This window comes from Girardinichthys multiradiatus, chromosome 18 (assembly GCF_021462225.1).
Source record: "Girardinichthys multiradiatus isolate DD_20200921_A chromosome 18, DD_fGirMul_XY1, whole genome shotgun sequence".
Lineage (NCBI taxonomy): Eukaryota > Metazoa > Chordata > Actinopteri > Cyprinodontiformes > Goodeidae > Girardinichthys > Girardinichthys multiradiatus.
In genome coordinates, this window is record NC_061810.1 from 4,354,706 (window position 1) to 4,376,303 (window position 21,598).

The 21,598-nt window shown below is 39.5% G+C and overlaps 1 protein-coding gene across 2 annotated transcripts in view; it reads left to right on the forward strand.

The window, feature by feature from the left end:
* The window catches only part of tpst1 (tyrosylprotein sulfotransferase 1), a 60,543-nt gene that overhangs the window by 7,148 nt on the left and 31,797 nt on the right, over positions 1–21,598 (forward strand). For both annotated transcript variants that reach the window (XM_047392097.1, XM_047392098.1), the window contains exon 2: positions 7,926–8,962. In XM_047392097.1, the coding sequence (XP_047248053.1) occupies positions 8,106–8,962 (857 nt within the window). In that variant the 5' untranslated portion in view covers positions 7,926–8,105. The remainder of the gene's footprint in view (positions 1–7,925; positions 8,963–21,598) is intronic.

The window sequence follows — 21,598 nt, forward strand, 5'->3', positions numbered from 1 at the left end:
CTAAATGAAATTGTTTTAAACAAACCTTGGTCTAGTGTATACAAAGCATATTCTACAGTGTAAACAAGGATCTGGTCCATTCAGCTACAGCTCTGTACAACGTCTGTCTTTCTGGTGCTGAATATTTTCTTTAGAGATCAGCTACAGCAGCAGGGTAGGTTTGCTGTGGGTCTTACCTCTCTCTGCTCTAACCATCAGCTTCAGTCTGGCTCTACCATAAAGCTGTGGTATTATTATTAGCAACATTACCTTCTAGTGCCTTTTAATAACTAAGCAGATGAGAAGTGGAGGGAGGGGCACTGGTTTGTTTCTGGATATACTCGCCCTGTTAGCAGAGTTTCAAACTTCCAGCTGCAGCTCATTGTTTAGGTCAGGTGAGGCTGCAGGGAGGGGAGGGAGTGTCTCTGTTACTGCAGCACTGCTGCTGGATGAACTTTCACACTTTGGACAAATAAGAATGGGTACGTTTATTTTGATTTTGATGCAAATGAGTATCTTTGAAAAATTAAATTTTTCTATTATAAAATATATGCAAATATTGATTATTTTAACAACCCTACTATTGCCATTACTAATATTGTGTAGCAGTAGTTTAGAATTTTGCCTATAATTAAATTTTTTTTCCTTTTCATTAATAGATTCAAGATTTTATAGATTACAAGTTGTATTTAGAAGAATCTGTGATCGGTGTAGAATAATTTAGTCCAGTTTTGTTTTTGTCTAAGTTTAAGGTGGATCTAAAGAGGATTAAGAACCACTAACAGTGCTCGTTGTATACACACTATATTGCCAAAAGTGTTTGGTCCCACCACCAAATCAATACATTTTGGTGTTCCAATCACTTCCATGGCTGCAGGTGTATAAAGGTTGGTGTGGAGAAACCTGACCTCAACCTTCTTGAAAACCTTTGGGATAATTTTAAACCAAAGCTGCAGTTCTGGTTTTCATTACGGGCTGACCACCTTTGACACCAAGATGTCTGCCTACATGCCGCTGTCTGTGAAGATGTCACCGTCCGCCTAGGTGGGCATAAAGTTTGTTTTAACGGAGCAGTTTTGTTCTAGAAAGTTATTGAATCCCCTCATCTAACATGAACACACTCCGAACCTTGGAAGATGTTTAGAGAATAGTTAAAGTTGCTGTTGCTGGCAACGATGGGTCCATCAACCATTGGGCCTTATAGAATAAGAACGGGATGCCATCGAAGTACATGAACATGTAAGTAGACAGACAAATATTTTTAGAGTTTTGCATAAATCTGATTCTGTTAGAGACATATGCTTTGATAAATAAATGTGGATAATCTTGACATGCCTTGACAAAACTACTACTTCTATCAGTGAGCACACAGCATATTTTTTCTCTTTTGTGTACTATATTTCTTTAAAAAAGTGCCAATTGGTCTAAATCGGAATCTATAGGTCAGACCTCAAGGAAAAGCAGAAATTTGGATCGGCCAGGAAAAGTCTAAACGGTGCATACTGAATGTCTTCTGTACTTGTAATCGGATCTTTGGGTGTCTCAATGAAGCATCGCTTCCATCTGTTTCTCCATCCAGTTTAAATTTCAAATCATGCTTCATTCAGTTTAGGTCGGAATTAATCCATTGATTAATAGATTAATTTTTGTAAGCAAATAAACTAGGGGTGGCAACAATTGCAGTTTTCTGACCAATCACCATTACCCATCTTTAAAAAGCCTGATCTGCTGATGCCGATTTTGGCCAATACCAACTTTCTTATTTTAATTTTTTTTATAACTGACGCTGTCAGAAGTTTATAAGGTCACAATCCCCTTTGAATATTCCAATCTTATTTTATTGAAAAACATTGAACAATGCATGGTGGCACAGTTGGTAGTACTGTTGCCTTGCAGCAAGAAGGTTCTGGGTTCGACTCCCAGCTGGGGGTCTTCTGCATGGAGTTTGCATGTTCTCCCCGTGCATGCGTGGGTTCTCACTGGGTACTCCGGCTTTTACCCACAGTCCAAATACATGACGGTTAGGTTAACCTAATGAATGAATAAATGAATGAACATTGAACAATACCCATGAAACAATACAAACTTGTTTTAAGTGTACGAGGTAGTACTCTCAAATATAAATGAAAAGTTTAGAGCATAGTATTTCCTTTAGTCTTTTTTTAAAAACAAACAAAACTTGCGCAACAGGTAGATAAGATCGGCGGATAAGATTGGTTTCACATGTAAGTATCGGCCAATCACCGATCTGCCGGAAGTATGGAAATCAGACCCGATTGATCGGTACACCCCTAAAGTAAAGTGATTTTCTGAACTAGTCTTTAGAATTACTCTGTTGTTGGAGTAGTTGGAAGTGTTTTAACCAAATAATGTCACAGATACTGTATGTCATATTGACATCAGAAAATCATGTCAACCTGGGAGCTTTTACATGGAGTAGTCATAATGGCATGTTTTCTTCCTGATTGTTCATGTACTGAATAGTAGAACATTTAATTAAGAATATCTGACAGCAGTTATTGTGTAATATGTAGCAGAGGAGACATGGAAAAATGAAAAAGGAATTCCTGGTTTCCTGCTTACCTATGCTTGTCACAAATGTATCACAGCCTCATTGTAAAATGTGTGATTTGCTTTGTTTTCACTTCTCCCGCTGACCTTGGGAGCACAGGATCCACTTCCCTTTTCTCCCTAACAGATCAATGGGAGAATGTCCTATGAGATGCATATGGGTAATGGGAGAGAAGAGGCTCAATTAATTTAACAGCAACACATTTCAGCACCGGTGTGAGGTGTAACACAATGCTCTGTATCTTAACCACCACCATGGTATCAGCCAATCCGTTGGAAGGTTTCACCAAGTAAATACCAACTTTTTTTCCCATTTTTTTCCCCTAGTCAGTGCACCACACAGGCTGGTATAAGATTCTCACCATATGATAACCATGAGGAAAATGATCACATTTATTTTAATCAGAAAAGCAACAATTATTCCTGTTGCTGCTAAAATTCAGATAACATAAATTACACAAATCCTATTTTATTTAGTGTTTTATTAACATACATAAACTTTATTGCTTGTGGTTTAACATCTGCAGTAGTTGTTGAGCTAAAAATGCAGCAGCAGCAGGTAACTTCAACAAGACAAGAGAAAGTGCTATTCTCTGGGGTTTTCTGAAATGTTCTAACAAATCTGAGCCATTTTTCTGTCAGGACTGAAGGTTTACTATGTGCTAAGACTGAGAACACACTGTTCCAGCTTTCCAATCTAATAAATTACATCCAAGATTCTTTGAAAAGGCAGCCACCCAAAAACCAACAGCTTACAAGTGTATACTCTCTCCAGTTTCAAAATTCAAGTTAACTCAATTCATATGTAGCAGTGATCATGTTTTCATACCCGAATCCCAGATAAATGGACCGCTGGACAGATGATCTGATCCAAACTGTGTTGTTCTGAACATTAAGTACTCATTAAGAAGGAAAAAGCTGAGACTGTCTGAATTTACAGGATGGTGGAATTTTCTCAAAAATGCTTAGAAGAGCATCACTATTCAGATAATTTAATGCTGTAAGCTTGTAATAATACTCAAACCCACCAATTGGTTTATCATGGGGGGCTGGCACTGTTTTCCCAGTACTCAGTGCTATTTCTATAGAAAAAATACTGCACTAGCTAATTTAATCTTACTGATCAGTCATTTTGCATTTATCAGAAATAGCTCCATGTGTCCAGAGTTAGATGTAATTACCAGAGTATTCTTTGATTTACAGCATCTTTCTTGCCCTTTGTATATCTTCTGTAGTAAAGTACACAGGCTGATTGTATGTAAGTAACGTTGAGTTAATAATGTAGGGGCCTGCAGTGAAACCAGCCTCTAATCTGTAACCATCTCTCACACCTTACTCATCTGGTATGTCACCTTTTTTGCATTGGGTTGATCTGCAGCATGAGTTACCTTCCTGTCATGTTCTATGCAGTGCTGTTGTGTTCTTTTGTACTGCAGTAGTTTCCACCCAGCTTGTTTTAACTGTTCTGCTCCACTGCTTTTTTTTAGCTAGCTCTTCCTTGGAAGTATTGGTAAACAGAAATTACCCAGAGTGCACTTTAAATTAAGTAGGTGGACTTTTAGGTTTCAGTAGATATGAGATCACAGCAGAACTCTTTTATACTTCTGGTAACTTAGCAAAGTTGTAGGTCGCCTGGTTATAATGGTTGTCTCTTCCATTTAATGCAGAGGCACCAAGGAGAAGGCAGAGGTGTGAGAATGTGTGGGTGGTTTGAAAAGACAAAGCTCAACAACAGGAAAAGAGAATGACATAGACATCATATGGTGCTCTGTCAGAATCCAGTAATGTTCTATCTTCTAAAAGTCACTGCACAGAAGGAATACTTAATCTGCAGCTTAGTGTTGCATGAGCTCCCTCTCACACTGAGGCTAATGAAAAGCATTAGCTGTGATGTTTTGCTGTGAAACACTTCTTAGCACTTTAACTAGGTGTTAACAGAGGACTCTTGCTCAAAAACAACAGCAGTCAAATGGGTCGTTGGGTATGTTGAGCCCTCCTGAGAAGAAGTTGGTAACACGGTGTGGAGAGGAAGCAGATGGTAAAGTGATGACTGGTGCATCCCAGCCTGGTTGCACGGGCTTAGATATACTGCAAAAAACATTCTTTGTATGGGATTTACAGCATTTTTTTCTCTGTATTTCATTGGCAGATGAATTGTATTGTTTAGCTGTAGAATATATTAAGGGATAGAGATTAATAGAATTTAAATCCAAATTTCCTCTGATTATCAAGCAAAAAGCTTTCTGAGTCACAAAACAACCAGAGTGTAGTTAAAGATGTCTTTAATTGTTCATCAGCCAGTTGCTCTTTGTCTTTTAGAACAAGTCAAGCTAAACTGCAGAGGGCAACCATTTTGCACCATTAAATTGTTTTAGACTTGAACTACATTAGGTGAGGTAAGAAATTAAGCTATTTATCTTCAGCCAGATCCAACTGCATGCTGGCTAACTGTGTGAGGTCAGTTATAGTAAACAGAAAAGGACCGAAAGGGCTGAAACAATCTGAATAATCGATTATTGAAATAATCGTCAACTAATTTAGTAATCAAATAAACATTAACTGGAGTATACAGACTACAAAAAATACCATTTGCTGAAAGAAGAGAACACTCAGAGCAGTAATTGTGCCAAAACTGTATACAAAATACATATATTTTGCATTTAAGATGAAAAACCTTCTTTGTCTGTAAATATGCTCTACCAAGAACTCAAGTGGTATAGCTTTAGCTATGTCTAGTTCACATTCTGTAAAAAATATCCTATTAAGCACCTTTTTGTTATCAGATTATTATTTGAACTGGTGGGGAAGTTAAAGTGTGTAGACTCTTTGCTGGTAGCGTTTGCTCTGTGCAAACATGTAGCCTTTTTCCTGAGAAATGGTTGGTATGCTCAGCAAAATTATAATTAAAAGCTGAAAGCTAAATGTCAGATATGATGAATGTGCAAGCAAAGAATCTCAACCAAAGGCCTGTTTACTAATCATTTATCTTTCAGTTCTTTATACTAACTTGTCTTGTGTGGGACGGTAAAGTTCATATTTCTGGTGGCATCATTAATATTTATAGCTGTTTATCTAGTACTGATTGGCTCAGACAAACCAGCCTGTCATACTTTAAACAGGTGTGGTTAAAATATTTACTTTGACTTAATCTGTAAGTGTTTTAACTAAAAATAGCAATTAAGATATTAGTTGGTTTTTTTCATCTGCAACATAATATAGCCTAATTGTAAAGAGGGTTTATTTAGAGATGCACCAATCAGAGATTATTAGACATTTCTGGTCTCTGCTTGATGCAAAGGTTTCTCCTGCAGATATACAGGGGTTGGACAATGAAACTGAAACACCTGTCATTTTAGTGTGGGAGGTTTCATGGCTAAATTGGACCAGCCTGGTAGCCAGTCTTCATTGATTGCACATTGCACCAGTAAGAGCAGAGTGTGAAGGTTCAATTAGCAGGGTAAGAGCACAGTTTTGCTCAAAATATTGAAATGCACACAACATTATGGGTGACATACCAGAGTTCAAAAGAGGACAAATTGTTGGTGCCCGTCTTGCTGGCGCATCTGTGACCAAGACAGCAAGTCTTTGTGATGTATCAAGAGCCACAGTATCCAGGGTAATGTCAGCATACCACCAAGATGGACGAACCACATCCAACAGGATTAACTGTGGACGCAAGAGGAAGCTGTCTGAAAGGGATGTTCGGGTGCTAACCCAGATTGTATCCAAAAAACATAAAACCACAGCTGCCCAAAACATGGCAGAATTAAATGTGCACCTCAACTCTCCTGTTTCCACCAGAACTGTCCATCGGGAGCTCCACAGGGTCAATAGACACGGCCGGCTGCTATAGCTAAACCTTTGGTCATTCATGCCAATGCCAAACGTCGGTTTCAATGGTGCAAGGAGCGCAAATCTTGGGATGTGGACAATGTGAAACGTATTGTTCTCTGATGAGTCCACCTTTACTGTTTTCCCCACATCCGGGAGAGTTACGGTGTGGAGAAGCATCAAAGAAGCGTACCACCCAGACTGTTGGATGCCCAGAGTGAAGCCTGGGGGTGGATCAGTGATGGTTTGGGCTGCCATATCATGGCATTCCCTTGGCCCAATACTTGTGCTAGATGGGCACGTCACTGCCAAGGACTACCAAACCATTCTTGAGGACCATGTGCATCCAATGGTTCAAACATTGTATCCTGAAGGCGGTGCCATGTATCAGGATGACAATGTATCAATACACACAGCAAGACTGGTGAAAGATTGGTTTGATGAACATGAAAGTGAAGTTGAACATCTCCCATGGCCTGCACAGTCACCAGATCTAAATATTATTGAGTCACTTTGGGGTATTTTGGAGGAGCGAGTCAGGAAACGTTTTCCTCCACCAGTATCACGTAGTGACCTGGCCACTATCCTGCAAGAAGAATGGCTTAAAATCCCTCTGACCACTGTGCAGGACTTGTATATGTCTTTCCCAAGACGAATTGACGCTGTATTGGCCGAAAAGGAGGCCCTACACCATACTGATAAATTATTGTGGTCTAAAACCAGGTGTTTCAGTTTCATTGTCCAACCCCTGTACATTTCTCATCAAGAACCGTTTTTCTTGCCTTTCTACTGTGAGGGGATCAAATAGATGACATACCAACTTGTGGGAGCAGTCACTATAATGAAGGTTCTTACAAATTTACAGCAAAGACAAGATCATTAAAGAATTGACATTTTAAACCATGGGTGTGCAGCTCCAGTCCTCAAGGTACCATTGTCCTGCCAGTTTTTGTTGTCTTTGCTCCAACACAGCTGAATCAAATGGTCCAACTACCTTCTCAGCACATCATAAAGGTCTGCAGAGGCCTGCTAAATAACCGTTTTTTGATTCATGTGTGTTGAACCAGGGAAATGACTAAAACCTTAGGGGACTGGCCCTTGAGGACTGATGTTGGACACCACTTTACATTCTATAGCGGCAATAAGCATGAGTGCCGTTAGCATTACTAAATCTACACACCAGTCTGAATGTGAATGGGTGTCTGATTGGTGTATAATGGGGGAGCATGAGCATGGAGGATAATGCCTCACTGATGGTTAAACCAGCAAAGTGAAAATTCTTCCTGCACTAATAACTTCCACAGTAGAATGTTGTTGTTAGTGTGACCTGGTAGCGCTTAGGTGTGTTTCATTTACTAATTGATTAAAAAATCAGATGTTTCAGTTTCCGGTCACTGGTCAGGACCAATTAGGCTCAAAATCAGCCGATTCCAGTAAACGGCTCATTTCTCCAGTTCCTTGTTAGCGTTGCTTCTAAAATCTTCTAAAATTGACTGCTACAAACTCAGAACTAACGGTGCTTTTCATCTTGTGTCACAACACAGGGCTCATGGAGTTGGGGACTCACCACCTGCTGTGGACCATGGAGCTTCGTCCATGCTGGGTTCAAAGCAAACGGCTATAAAGGGTGGGAACCTTAACTACCCTTCAGTTCCTTTTTCTCTGCCTTTTTCCTAAGTTGCCCCCCAAGGTGAAATCATTCCACCGTGTTGGAGATCAACGACATGATCGGCAAGCTGAAGCAGAACTTGATGGTGGCCTGTCTGGTCATAAGCTCGGTCACAGTCTTCTACCTTGGCCGACATGCAATGGAATGTCATCACCGCTTTGAGGAGCGCAGCCATCTAGGAGGAATCCTGCCTCTGTCCGCACTGGGAGGCAGTATGCGGACCACCTTACGGACTGGCCAGAATCTCAGCACACCTTTTGTTTACAACAAAGACATGCCACTGATCTTTATTGGGGGTGTGCCCAGAAGTGGGACCACACTGATGAGAGCAATGTTAGATGCCCACCCTGACGTGCGCTGCGGCGAAGAAACACGCGTCATTCCACGCATCCTGGCCATGAAGCAGATGTGGAGCCGCTCGGGGCGGGAGAAGATGCGCCTGGATGAGGCCGGTGTAACAGATGAGGTGCTAGATGCTGCCATGCAGGCCTTCCTGCTGGAAATCATCGTCAAACATGGTGAGCCAGCCAACTTCCTCTGCAATAAGGACCCGTTTGCACTGAAGTCACTCTCTTACCTGGCCAAGATTTTTCCGCATGCCAAGTTTGTGCTCATGATTCGTGATGGGAGGGCATCAGTTCATTCCATGATCTCACGGAAAGTGACCATTGCAGGCTTTGACCTAGGCAGCTATCGGGACTGTCTGACCAAGTGGAATCGGGCGATAGAAACTATGTACACTCAGTGCTTGGAGGCAGCAGACAAATGCCTACCTGTGCACTATGAACAGTTGGTCCTCCATCCTGAAAAATGGATGAGGACACTGTTGAAATTCCTTGAAGTTCCTTGGAATGATGCTGTCCTTCACCATGAGGAGCTTATTGGGAAAGCAGGGGGAGTTTCCCTTTCCAAGTAAGTAATACCAACCAGCTTGAATTGTTTTTCCTAATTTAAACTTAGCTCTGGAGTGAGGATACACTGATTTATCATGATTTTATCATGCTATGATTCATTTTCTCCTTACCTTTTTTTCTCCGGAGCTTTGGTAACTTATGCTGTTTGGAATGCAGCTTTTGGAAGCTGTCTTCTACAGTTACACATGGACTCATATGCACAGGCTTCACTTTAATTAGATTCCTTTCCTACAGTTTCAGGTATGTCACTGCTAAGGTTCCAGTGGTCCAATAAATATTTCTAAGAACATGTGAATTATCTCAGGGCTTTCAAGCTCTAAATGGTGAGCAAGGTTTGTCAAATACCACTCTCCCAAACTTAGTAAAAACGAGCCTGGGCATGCCCACTTCTCAGTTTTTAGATACGTAGCCTGCAGGGGAGAAATCAGCTGTGAGGAAAAAATGTAACAGTGTTGTGTGGTCTCTACAGTCCTGAAAATTACATTTATGGGAGTGTTGTTTTCCCAAACCCACTAGAATTTCCATTATTTAATTTTATTTGGAAGTGAGTCATCCTTCTGAGAAGAATCTACTCATTAGTGACCGGAAACATATTATATATAAGCACTGTTGTTGTGTAGATAGAGATTCCTGATGGCCAACCCTGCTGTCAGAACTGTTTTAGTTTCGCTGATTTGGGAAGTCACGCTCTGGAAGTTGTTGACACACTGAAAGGGCTTCAACCTAACATCTTTCCCACCCCCAGCTCTTTCATAAACTCCATTTCCTGCCACGTAGCACCAGAAAAACCCCATATCCTTTGGAGACATTTGGTTTGCATTTTTATAGTCTGCAGATGAAAACAGTCATGGTTTTTATTAAAATCCCTTGCATTCCTCTGACTGTCTCTCACAGTAACAGCAACTCTTGTGTAACTCCTTTACTTGTAAAAAAAAGTCTGAAGATGGATTGAATCAGGGATAAATGCTGAGTTAATTTATCACAGTCTGTTGTGTTATACAACTGTAAACTAAATATATGGACTGCATTGGCTGTTAGGACAGTGTATTAGCTTTTTCAGCAAATGTCTGGAAAAATCAAATACCTTGGTATGCTTTGGTTGACTTCAATGGGTTTTGTAGATCTTATATGGCTGCTTGTGGTAGTGGTCTTAAAGATGGTGCCTGAGCTACCGCACCCTGTTGGCGGTCAGACGCCTCGGAGCTCCTCCGGTACTTGAACCCCAGAAGCGATCAAACACTCTATCTAACTTTGACTCTTAAAGGAACGACTCTCAAACAGTTTCTAACTTTTAGCTCCTTTAATTTAAATTAAGGCAGAGGAATGATTACAGAGATCAGCGCTGAGGCTCCCGTCTCGGACCGTCGCCGTCTGTTAGAGGATGACAAAGAGCCTCGATAGAACGTCACATATAGTTTTTATATCTGGCACTCCAATGCAATGGATGTGCACTCCCTCAGTGATTATCAGTAGACTATGTGTCACCATTGTGGTGTCTATCTGTTAGATTATGTAGTAGCGGGTGTCCATACTTAATCTAAGTGTGTCGTGGCTTTCTAATCAACCCAGTTATACCCGCTGCACCACTATCAACCCCAGTGCCCCAGCCTCAGGTCATTTATGACAAACCTTGGGCCATTTATCCTTGTACTGTATGTCTATGAGCATTCTTATCCTCTTGTAACAAAAGGGAAACATTAGAACTTATATTTTATTTCACTATAGTATAAATGGGAAAAACAGCTATGAGCATAATAATAAAGGTTATTCCTAACAATAGATGGAGCTTAATGGTATTTTTCAGTGGAACTCATACATTCATTCACTGCACAGAGAAAGAAAGAGACAACTTGATTACACGGATTACATTTTAATCATCCTATATTAGTGTGGTAATCATGACTTACTGTCAACAACAGTCCCATGGCAAACAGACCGTTACCTTAAGGGGAAACACTGAGGAGTTGTGTCAGAGCGACCTGTTGGCAGTTATGCGTGGTGTATTCACTGATCAGGCTGGTAAACTTTTTAAATTGACCAATTCTGGTCACCAGTCACTTTCTCAGTGCATCTCTCTTGTTTCAGAGTAGTAAAAAGGGTAACTCTGTTGGCAGATCTTTATCATGGTATGAATTTTATGTAATTGTGTATTCATTTGCTTTCTCTGTTAGACAGGAAGTTGTATTTGTAGCATAAATATTATTCGTATTGTACAAACATAAATACAAGTTTACTTGTTTAGATGTGAACTGGAGAAGGATCCTAAATGAGAGTTCTGTGAATGTTTATAAGGTCATGGGTAAAAAGTGGAACCAGAGAGAGAGTCCAAATTGAAGTCAGATTTAAGTAATTGAATTAGTTTTTTATTGCAGTGATTTAATCCCTTTTAACCACTTTAAAGTGATTAACATTCTGAGTCTTTTCTTACCTGCTGCAGCTCAGCTAATTGTTTGTTCAAACACATACAGTTAGGTCCAAAATTATTCTTATTACCTGTCAGATTACATGAGACAGATGAGACCAGCATGTCCCAAAAGATCCTAAAACAATGTAAAAGCACTATGAACTGAAAAAGATTATATGCTTGTATTTGTTTAATCAAAACTGGCTTGTTGAAAATTATTTATACATTTCTCAATAGTGAGTGATTAAATCTTTTTTGGCTTTACAGCAATCAAACCCTTCCTTCAGTTGCTGAACAGTGTTTTGCATGTTTCCACTGTAATTTTAACAATCTTCAGTGAAATGTCTCGTTGCCATCACCTTAATCTGTATCCCCATCCACAGATTTTCCATCAGATTCAAATGAGGATTGGGGCTTGTCCAAAATGTTAGTATTCCACTCTGTGGAAACAGGTTGGTAGGGGTAAAATAGGGGTCTGTATATTTTTGGGTTTAACTATAAGTCTACAGGACGATGTTGCATTTGAGTTATGCGTATTGTATTGATCATAAACTAATATGTAAGGGAAATAACTGGATGAATGCAACAAGCATGTGTTGGGTTCAACTTCAAATGGTGTTAGGGCTTTTTGGTGCTCTGCAGTCATGCTACTTTAAATGTAGACCGCTTTGTCTGCAAGGAGGTCCATGAAAAGCTCTTCTCTCTCATACTATTTATGTCACTGGATGTGTCCCAGCATAAGAACACAGTCTTTAGTCTAGGTCATGTTTCAGTTAAAACAGTGAGCTATCCTAAGTTTTTTGTTAAAGCAACCTTAGCATGTCACAAGACCCTGAGTTAAAGGAAACCATAAGGACAAAAAGACAAAGAAAATGTGTGTCCAGGGAAAAAGAATAAGAGCTTTTCTGGATCCATATTCACATCTGTGGCCATCTAAAACACCACCCATCTCTCCACATATTGATTCCTATCAAATATTAATGATTTGGGACATAAACCAGAGGCTTGAAGATTAGCATGGAGATGCTACTTTGCCATGTCCACTACTGTTTGTGTTGTCTGAATACTGGCAAAATATTATTTTAACTGTAAAATAAGCTAAGCAGCAGATGGATTGTACTCGAGCTTATCTCCAGCAGTCACTGGGTGAGATACTGGTGAACAGGTTGCCAGTCACACAACTTACCAGAGACATAGACATAGAGGATAGACAAGCATGCACACACCTAAGGACACTTTAACTTTACATGCAGAGGAAGGAAGCTGGACCTTCATGCTGCAAGGAGACAGTCTGGCCCACAATACATGTTTTGCTTTAATATTTCCATGAGCATGGAAACTATCTGTATGGCAGGAAAATATTTCAGACACTTACTGCCTTAGATGTCCAAACCTAATAATGATGATTGTGACTAAGATGTTAAAGCACTGGAGTGTCTTGTGATGATGGCAGGATGTATGGTGCCAAAAAGAATAGGTCTAAAACTTAATGTTGAAAATAAATTTCAAACTTTGTGTCTATCATGCCATACACAAAAATGAACAGACCATGGTCCTTCATACCATTATGTATGAAGGACCAACACGAAGCAACAAGCAAGCTATGTGCGTAGCAGTGCATAAATGAGCTGTGCGTAAATCGAACGTTGCTACCACTTTTATAACCTCGGATACACATGGGAATTATGTGACCGGAAAACATCTTATGAAGACGTGGGATACCTCGCAGCAAAGGTGGGATTCTCTAGTTTCCCTTGGTAGCAACAAATGAGGGGATGGGGAGAAAACATAAAGTACTGTGCAAATGTTTTAGGCAGGTGTGAAAAAATGCCATAAACAAAGAATGCTTTAAGAAATATAAATGACTGACTGACTGTTTATTTTTATCAGTTTACAAAATGCTAAGTGAGCGAACCCAAACATACAGCCAAAGTCATTAAGAACTATCTTCAGCGTAAAGAAGATCAAGACTTACTGGAAGTGATGGTATGGCCCCCACAGAGCCCTGATCTCAACATCATGGAGTGTGTCTGGGATTACGTGAAGAGACAGAAGTATGTGAAAAAGCCTACATCCACAGAAGATCTGTGGTTAGTTCTCCAAGATGTTTGGAACAACCTACCAGCCGAGTTCCTTCATAAACTGTGTGCAAGTGTACCTAGAAGAATTTATGCTGTTTTGAAGGCAAAGGGTGGTCACACCAAATATTGATTTTATGTAGATTTCTCTTTTGTTCATTTACTGCATTTTGTTGATTAACACTTCCATTTTTGAAAGCATCTTTGTTCACAGCATTTTTTCACACCTGCCTGAAACTTTTGCACAGTACTGTATGTGTAGCATTCCTGTAGCATTTTACCTGTAGACTCAGATATGCCTGAAGGACCCCTAAGCATCATCTTATGTCCTTAAATTGTTGTAAAACCAAACGTATTTGTGAAAAACTAATTTAGCAAATTTTGTTGAAAACATTAAAGCCTCCTCTTGCGAGAAATTTGGGGAAAAAAAACAAAACCTGGTGGTGTGTTTGACCAACTTTTAGAGCAGGCGAAAATTGGGCATCCTTCCGCTCAACCTACCGGCGGGCTTAGCAGGTTATACCCTCAAGAGCATTTTTATTCTAACTGAATGTGTAAAAGAACAAATTCTATATGGGCATTTTAAGGGGGTAGTATTGTCAGGTCTTTCATAATCGAGAAATCAACAAAGATTACACAGCTTCGTTTAGTAATTAATAATTCTAAGCCATGACTCAGGGGAAAACAAATGGAGAGGCAAAGTCTAATTTTACTTTCGTCATTGGATATAAGAGGGTACAGTATGTAGCAGCAGGCTTTGCTAACCAGTTTTACCTCTAGAAAAGCAAAATATTTGATGTTCCTTAAATAAATTAGTGGCATTGCCTATGGTTGTTTAGTACACTAGCAGATGCTAGTGTTCCCAGGAGTAGCAATTCTTGGTCAGACAAGACCTCTACACCTCTGCAAGCCTCAGTTAACATGTTTTAATGGGAAAGAGTACAGATGAAAAAGGCCTGCCAAGTACTATATATCTTCTTTAGAAGTGGTACTGACTGATACCATAATAAAATGTATTGACCATTGGCTGCATTGTTCATTTTATAATGCATGGCAGCCTTTTAAAAGTCCATATTAGTTGACCACTAATGTTGTATGGTTGATTGTGTTTATTTTCTGTCCAAAGGGTTATCACTCCATTTGTTTTCCTATGTGTATTTTCAGTTTGGGTGAATGTGGCAATCCTGGAAAGAAACAGAATAACATTATCTAAAGTTTGACCAGGAAGGAAAATAAGATAAGATAGACTTTATTGATATCACAATGGAGAAATTAACTTGTTACAGTAGCTCTTAGTAACACAACTAGGGTGCAGATAGTCAGAAAAATGCGCAATCAAAGAAGAACAAGTTAGATGTGCAAAAACAAGTATTAATAATAGAATACAATAAAATCAGAATAGCGTATGTACAATAGGTAGTGGAGGCATTTGTGCTAAAGTGACAATGATTTACAAAGGTATTTACAAATGCAGAGGTTATTACACAAGTTATAAAATATAATTCAACAGTTTGAGATGAGAATGAAGTCATAAAGAGGACAAAATATCAGAAATGCACCAAGAAATTGGTGGTGATGAGAAAAGGCTGATTTCCAGACTTGCCAGTGACTGGTCAGAAAGTCAAAAATGCATCTTTATTTTGGTCAGTGAAAGCATCATAGCTCATAGTTTGTACTAGTCCAGCAGTGTGTAATTTTGTATCAGTATAAATCCAGCTGTTCTGTTTCTGCCCTCAGAGATTTTCTTTAGAGAACATTAGTGAACCAACAGCATCCTGAAGACTGAGGAACACAGCAGACAGGACAGAGAGGAAGCTGGAGAAGTTGAAATCAGGGTTAGGTTTAAAACAATATCCCAAGTTTTCAGAGCTATGTTCAATCAATCATGAAAAACATAATGAAACATGAATGTCCTCTGTTGGGGTCACACCCGCTAGGTAAACAACTGTACTATGCAGCTCAGTATGCATTGCAGCAACAGAGGTTGTAGCTCAACAGGTGTCGCAGCTCTGATGTCATCAAAACTTATAAAAAGCAGAGGAAACAAACTTTTAACTGCCATTTCCAGTCGTGGTTCACGAGACTACGTTTGCAGGCATCTCTGGGGAAATAGAAGCTCGCGGGCGCGTTTACTTTTCCTCCACACGGCCATTCCCGGAAGAGCTTCAGAGATGGAAATCTGTCTGATACAAGAAGATCAGAAGATCCATATCTTGATTGAAGACTGTTGGACGCAGACGCAGGTGAAACAGAAAAGGTTTTGTTTCCAAGGAGACGGGTTTCATGCTTGTTTTTCAGTCGACTGCAACGATTCCTAATTTTTTTCCCGTTTTGGATGGATGAGAAGTTTACCATTTTTGAGTTGATCACGGGCATGTGACACTCTGGCTCCCCCTGTTTTTCTTCAGACTTACCACCCATCCTCAAGCCGGTGAAGAGAAGAAATCGACTTCAAAGTAATTTCATTCTTTTTATACTAAATCGGATAGGTGCATTTAGAGGTCTGGGCAGGGTGAGGCATAGTTAAGGTGAACTAGTATCACCATTAGTTAATCCAAGGTATTAACCTGTTGCATGAAATATTGTTTCAAAGGTTTTATGCTGAACTGTTTTGATTTGACGTCTGAACACTGTGGAAGCGCAACGAGAGATTGCGCTCAAATTTGGGGGCCATCGCCCTGCTGATAGCCAATCAGCTAGGAGTTAAAGCTGAACTTCAGAGTTTTACAACCCTTTGTTCGAGATGTTGGGCTATCAGCTGTTAGTGGCTATGGAGCCAGCTGCTAGATGCTCTGCGTCCGGGGCGTGACCCTACCGTTCTACCAGCTGACAGCCGCTGTCGAGACGCACCTATGAAGAAAGGCTTAACCGTGTAGTGGTTTTGTTCATTTTTCCAAGTTAATCCAAATTGTTCTTTTTCTCATTTGTCCATAAAGTGCTGGTTTGATCCCTATCTACCTTCAGCACATATCCTTATTTTTGATGTACCCTTTTTTGTAGAATAGTGCATGCTTAATTAGGTGAACGTTGTTGGACCAGAATAGTTGGTTGTAAGAAGGACTATTTGTTTAATAAATCTTTACATAGATAAAGAAGCAGTGTTTGTGTTTATTTTGTGTTAAAGTGATTATCTTTCAAGAGGAGGTTAGTGGTCCACCATTCAGTAAAACGGTTGATAACACAGTGACATTTGGCGTGGTTTTGGTTAATAATTATTAATGGTAATTTACTAATTGTAATTATTAAGTGCTGTGAGCCCAATAATCAAACCACCAGAGTGATCTAGAATTTATATTTATTTCTTCTAAATTCAGATTTTTAATTAGAATTTCTGATAAATATGTATAATCAATAATCATAATTCCTTACATCCTCCTAAACTGAAAGGCAGGGCAAGGACAGCATTAATCGGAAAAACAGCCAAGAGGCCCACAGAACCACTGGAGGAGTTTCAGAGACTGCAATCTGATAAGATTAAAGAATCTGTTGACCAGACAGCTATTAGTTATACACTCCACAAATTTTTTATAGGAGTGGCAAGAAGAAAGCCATTGTCAAAAGAATGGAATTAAGAACTTTGATTTTCAGGCTGTTCCAAACTGTGCAGGGGATGCAGCAGACATGTGGAAGATGGGTGCCCTGGTCAAATGAGAGCAGAATCAACCTTGTGGCCTATGTGCAGAATGCTATGTGTGAAGGAAAATGACCTCCTCACCCTAACAATACCTTCCCCATGTTGAAACATGGTGGTGGCAGCTTCAGCTATTTGTGGCTGATGAGAAGGTGGATCGAGCCTCTAGTTGGAGGCTGCAAAAGGCTTTATGAAGATTCATGTTCTAGTAGGACAACAATGCTAACATATATCCAGATAAATAATTGTCCAAGCCAGTGGTTCCCAACTGGGGGTACTCGTACCCCTAGTGGTATATGAGCATATTGCAGCGGGTACTTGGAAACATTTAATATTTTATTTCCAAGATGATGGGTAAATATCATCAGTTACTAGGGATAATTCTTAGATGTGTAAACTGTACTAGGACCCAGGTGTAAAATACACCAAGCTGGTATCAACCAAAAGAGCAGAAAAGGCACAATAAACAACTACAGGTAGGAAAGACTAAAGCAGGGGTGTCATTGCTGTTCACCTGCATGATGCTCTGCTACCAGGAGAGAGAAAAGTAACAGCTGCTTCCACTCTGCCTCCAGATCTATCAAAGCTTTTCATGAGGTGTCTCATTAAAACTCTGTTAAATGATGAAGACAAAGTAAAAATGATATTGTGAGCCTGAATATTATTGAGCCTGAATCTGATTTTACAGGTTTAAATGTCTGTTTATTGGGGACAGTATATTGCGTTTCAGATTTTGTTATAGTAAAGGCTGGTTTATTATTCATGTTGATTTTGTATTTATTTAGATTACTTTTCACTTTCACCACAACAGAGTTATCTTTATGTTTAATTAGAGCTGAAAACCCATCGTACAACAAAATTGCTCAGGGTGTACACGAGGCAAAAAAGGTTGGGAACCACTGAGCGAGCCAAGCCACTGTATATACTAGAATAGTGTCTACAGTCAGGACTAATGTGTTCATAAAGGATGACCATGTTGCTTTGAGTTTTATTCTAATGTTGCTTCAGGCCGTTTGGCTGACAGTATATCCCTGGATCAAGATCCATTCAGGGGTAAATGGATCTTGATCCAGTTTGATCGAAGACAAGGCCAGCTACAAGTAGGCTTCAGGGAAGTTCATCTGCCTTTTACCATCAGGAACATTCTGTCTCACCTCCTAACAGTCCTTGGCATACAGTGCATTAAAGTCAACCCCCATGACACGTGGAAGAAGATGCCTCTTTACACACTGCAACCACCAGCACTCCTGCTGTTTTGCTTTGGGTCTCTATCTATATGAACATCTCTGTCAGTGGGCAGCCAGGCCCCAGAGTGGGACCTTGCCTCAGCATTAATAGCAATTACCTAGCCTTGATTTAATGGAAGCTCTGTCTAGCTGAGAGACCTACTCCATTACTTATCCCAGAAGAGGCAGCCTTCAGTCTTCCCTGACTCCACCCTCTTTTGGATCCTGATGTCTTTGTGTGATTCTCTTATCAGCCATGGCTGCTACACAACACAACGCTGTGAAAGTGGGGCCAGCAATTAATAATTCACACACTGAAGGCCATTAAAAGCATCAACATGAGGGGAACTAGCATTGCTTTTTTGTCATATCTAAAGCCAAGAAGAGGGGAGGATGTGGGTTACAGTGTAGACTTAATGTGTTTCATATCTAAATCAACCAGATCAAATATTTAGTTTTTAAATTCTGGCCTTAGTTACAGTGTTAACTAACTCTAGCTGATATTGAGACTTTGTGTTTTGGTTATATTGTCTGATTCTTGATGGTGTTTCACTAAAAACATGTTCATGTGATCCAGTTAATTGTAATGCGAAATAATTGCTAAATTCTTTTAAATAGAAATCTGTTAACTTGTTTTATTGATGCCTCCAGCCTACTTAGCACTGTGCTTTAATTCTGACATAGCTGCAACCTATGTTTGTTTAATATTCTTTATACTGACTTTAGATGGAATGAGGAGTGAGGTGGGACAACTTACGTATTCAGAAAGAATGGAATAGAAAATAGTAGCTTCTAGATTTAACTGTGCTAAGGGTGGAAAACTTAGGTCTTGCTTGAAGACTACAGTTTTGAGATCTTTTTATCCACTTATTTTCATATCTAGGATGGAGACCTTAAGGTGATTTACTGGACCAGTTGCAGACTGGTCAAGATTATGTTTCTATATAAAATTACTAACCTGATTATAAAGTACTGTAATGGTTGGTTTTGGACTCAAAGTCTTCAACTCATCATTGCACAGTTAACTTGTAATGGCTGCATTTACTAATTACTAGAACTGAATTACAGTACATCTCCTTTGTAGGCAGGATTGTAACAACTTCACATTTTAATCAAAGAGTTATTTTATTTTCAGTTTTTAAAAATGCAAAGTGTTTAGGAAGGGCTGTGGGGAAACAAATCATGTGAAACTAAATGAATCATCTGCAGGACTGTCAAACATCTTGCTATGTTGAAGCTAATGCAAAGTAGGCAGCAGCTTGTGGTGTTTGAACAGTATTCCCAGTTTACTTATAACTAACCTGTCAAATGTCTTAAACCATTGTCTCTCAAAGCTGGGTTTCAGGACTAAACTGGGAGGGGTTAAGGTAACTTTCAGAAATCAAACCAATATCAAAAATGATTGCAGATTAAACATTTTCATCATAACTGTTGAACACACTGTAAGTACATAATAACAGTGTAATGATCTTACAGGGATTTTTCTCATTATACTGTTCTTTAATTAGCTTTCTGCAGTGCTTGTCTACTTAAACCACTACCTGTCAGTCTCACGCATCTTTGTAGGTCAGCTGAAAAGCAGAGGAGCTGAGGCAGGACCTTCTTCAGAACCATGTTCATGCCTCACATGCGCCTGTAATTAGCCTGTTGTATATTTGTTCATTTTGCAGTAGTTTTCATCATCTTGGGAACTCTCTGACAGTAAAACCAGCATTGACCATTGCACAACTTCTCGTTTTGAGCATGTTCATTTAATCTTGATTACCATCTCTGGCTTAAAAGTGACCACGTTCATTTGCTTTAAAATGTAAAACACAGACTGTGTTAGGAAGAGACAATGACCAAGCAAGTTACTACAACTACTATTATTGCTACTTTTTCCACATTTCCATCACCATTTGATGATTTGCAGGACTTTGACTTTGAAGACTGCTCCAATGAGTAGTACAGACCTGCTGCTGCTTTACATGGTAGGTTGCCTGCTTCTAACAGCATTGTAAAGCTCTGCTCAGAAGCCTCTTGGGCCTTGATGGAGTTACCTAAAGTGATTCTCTCTCCATTTATCTCAGAGTGGATGTTTGGATTGTAGCCCACCTCTCAGAATGCATCTATACCGTTCTCCTGCGATGACAAAACCAGCTCACTCTATTAATCATGCAGGAGACTATTCCCTTACAGTGTAAAGATTCAATTGCAAAGTAAATGAATTAGAGGAAAGTGAATTGCTGTATTGAAGCATAGAGTCAACCAGGAAACACAGGAGCAGAGGGGCTGGGCGGACAGCGGGGTGGTAAACAGAGTTGTGGGGGAGGAGAGCAACCTAGAGATTAATAACTTTTTGGATTTATTGGACTGCAGGAAGGATTTATTTGATCAAAATAAAACATTCTTCATACAATCTGCTTTCATTGCCTTTATGCCTATGATATCGTTTAATTTGTTAGCCAGGGATGATCATTCTAAACAAATCTTAATTCTAATGTAAAGATAACAAAACTTTCACTTGTATCACTTTTAATGAGTGTGTGTGTTTTGGGTGAACATAATTTATGAAATGGCAACAATTGCTGGTGGAACTGTAAATTGTAATTTTTTTCTCAGAATTAACTAGGATCAAAGAGCAGATATCGTTTTCTGCTGGAAAGACCATCATTTTGATTGCAGACACTCCCCATAGTTTAGAGAGTTCTCTGTGTCAGGTTGTCTTCTATTGCTTTGACTAATGGGATGTAATTTAATTGCGTCAGCTTGTTGAGCCAGGTAGGAATCGATGCCCAGGTACCTGAAGTTTCCTGTAATGACATGGTTGAACTGAGGTAAATATTAAGAAAGATGTGAAGGAGGCTGTGTAGACCGAACTGAAGAGGCTGGAAGTGAGCAGCTGTGAAATTGGACAGTCCAGCCTTCACCAGCTGTTCCCTCCTTTACTTGAGCGTGACTGTGACAGCGTGAAGCACAGAGCTGCCAAGTCATAAAAATGGAGTCTGAACTTTTGCTCGTTTTTAAAAAAAATTTTTTTATTTAATCCTTGAGGAACTTTAGCAGTTGTACCATCTTACAACCTTGTTTTTTTTTTTATACTAATTTTTTTACATTTTCAATTTATTCTCGTTCATTTATCAGCCTTTTTAAAATGTTCAAAATAATTTTTATGCTCATGGGCATAAAAAATATAACACTATAAATAAAACACATTGATGGGAAATACCATTTGTTTAATTTATTAGTACATCTTAAACTCTAACATGTTACCTTTCTTATCAGACATTAACTGTTAGACATCATCTGACTGAAT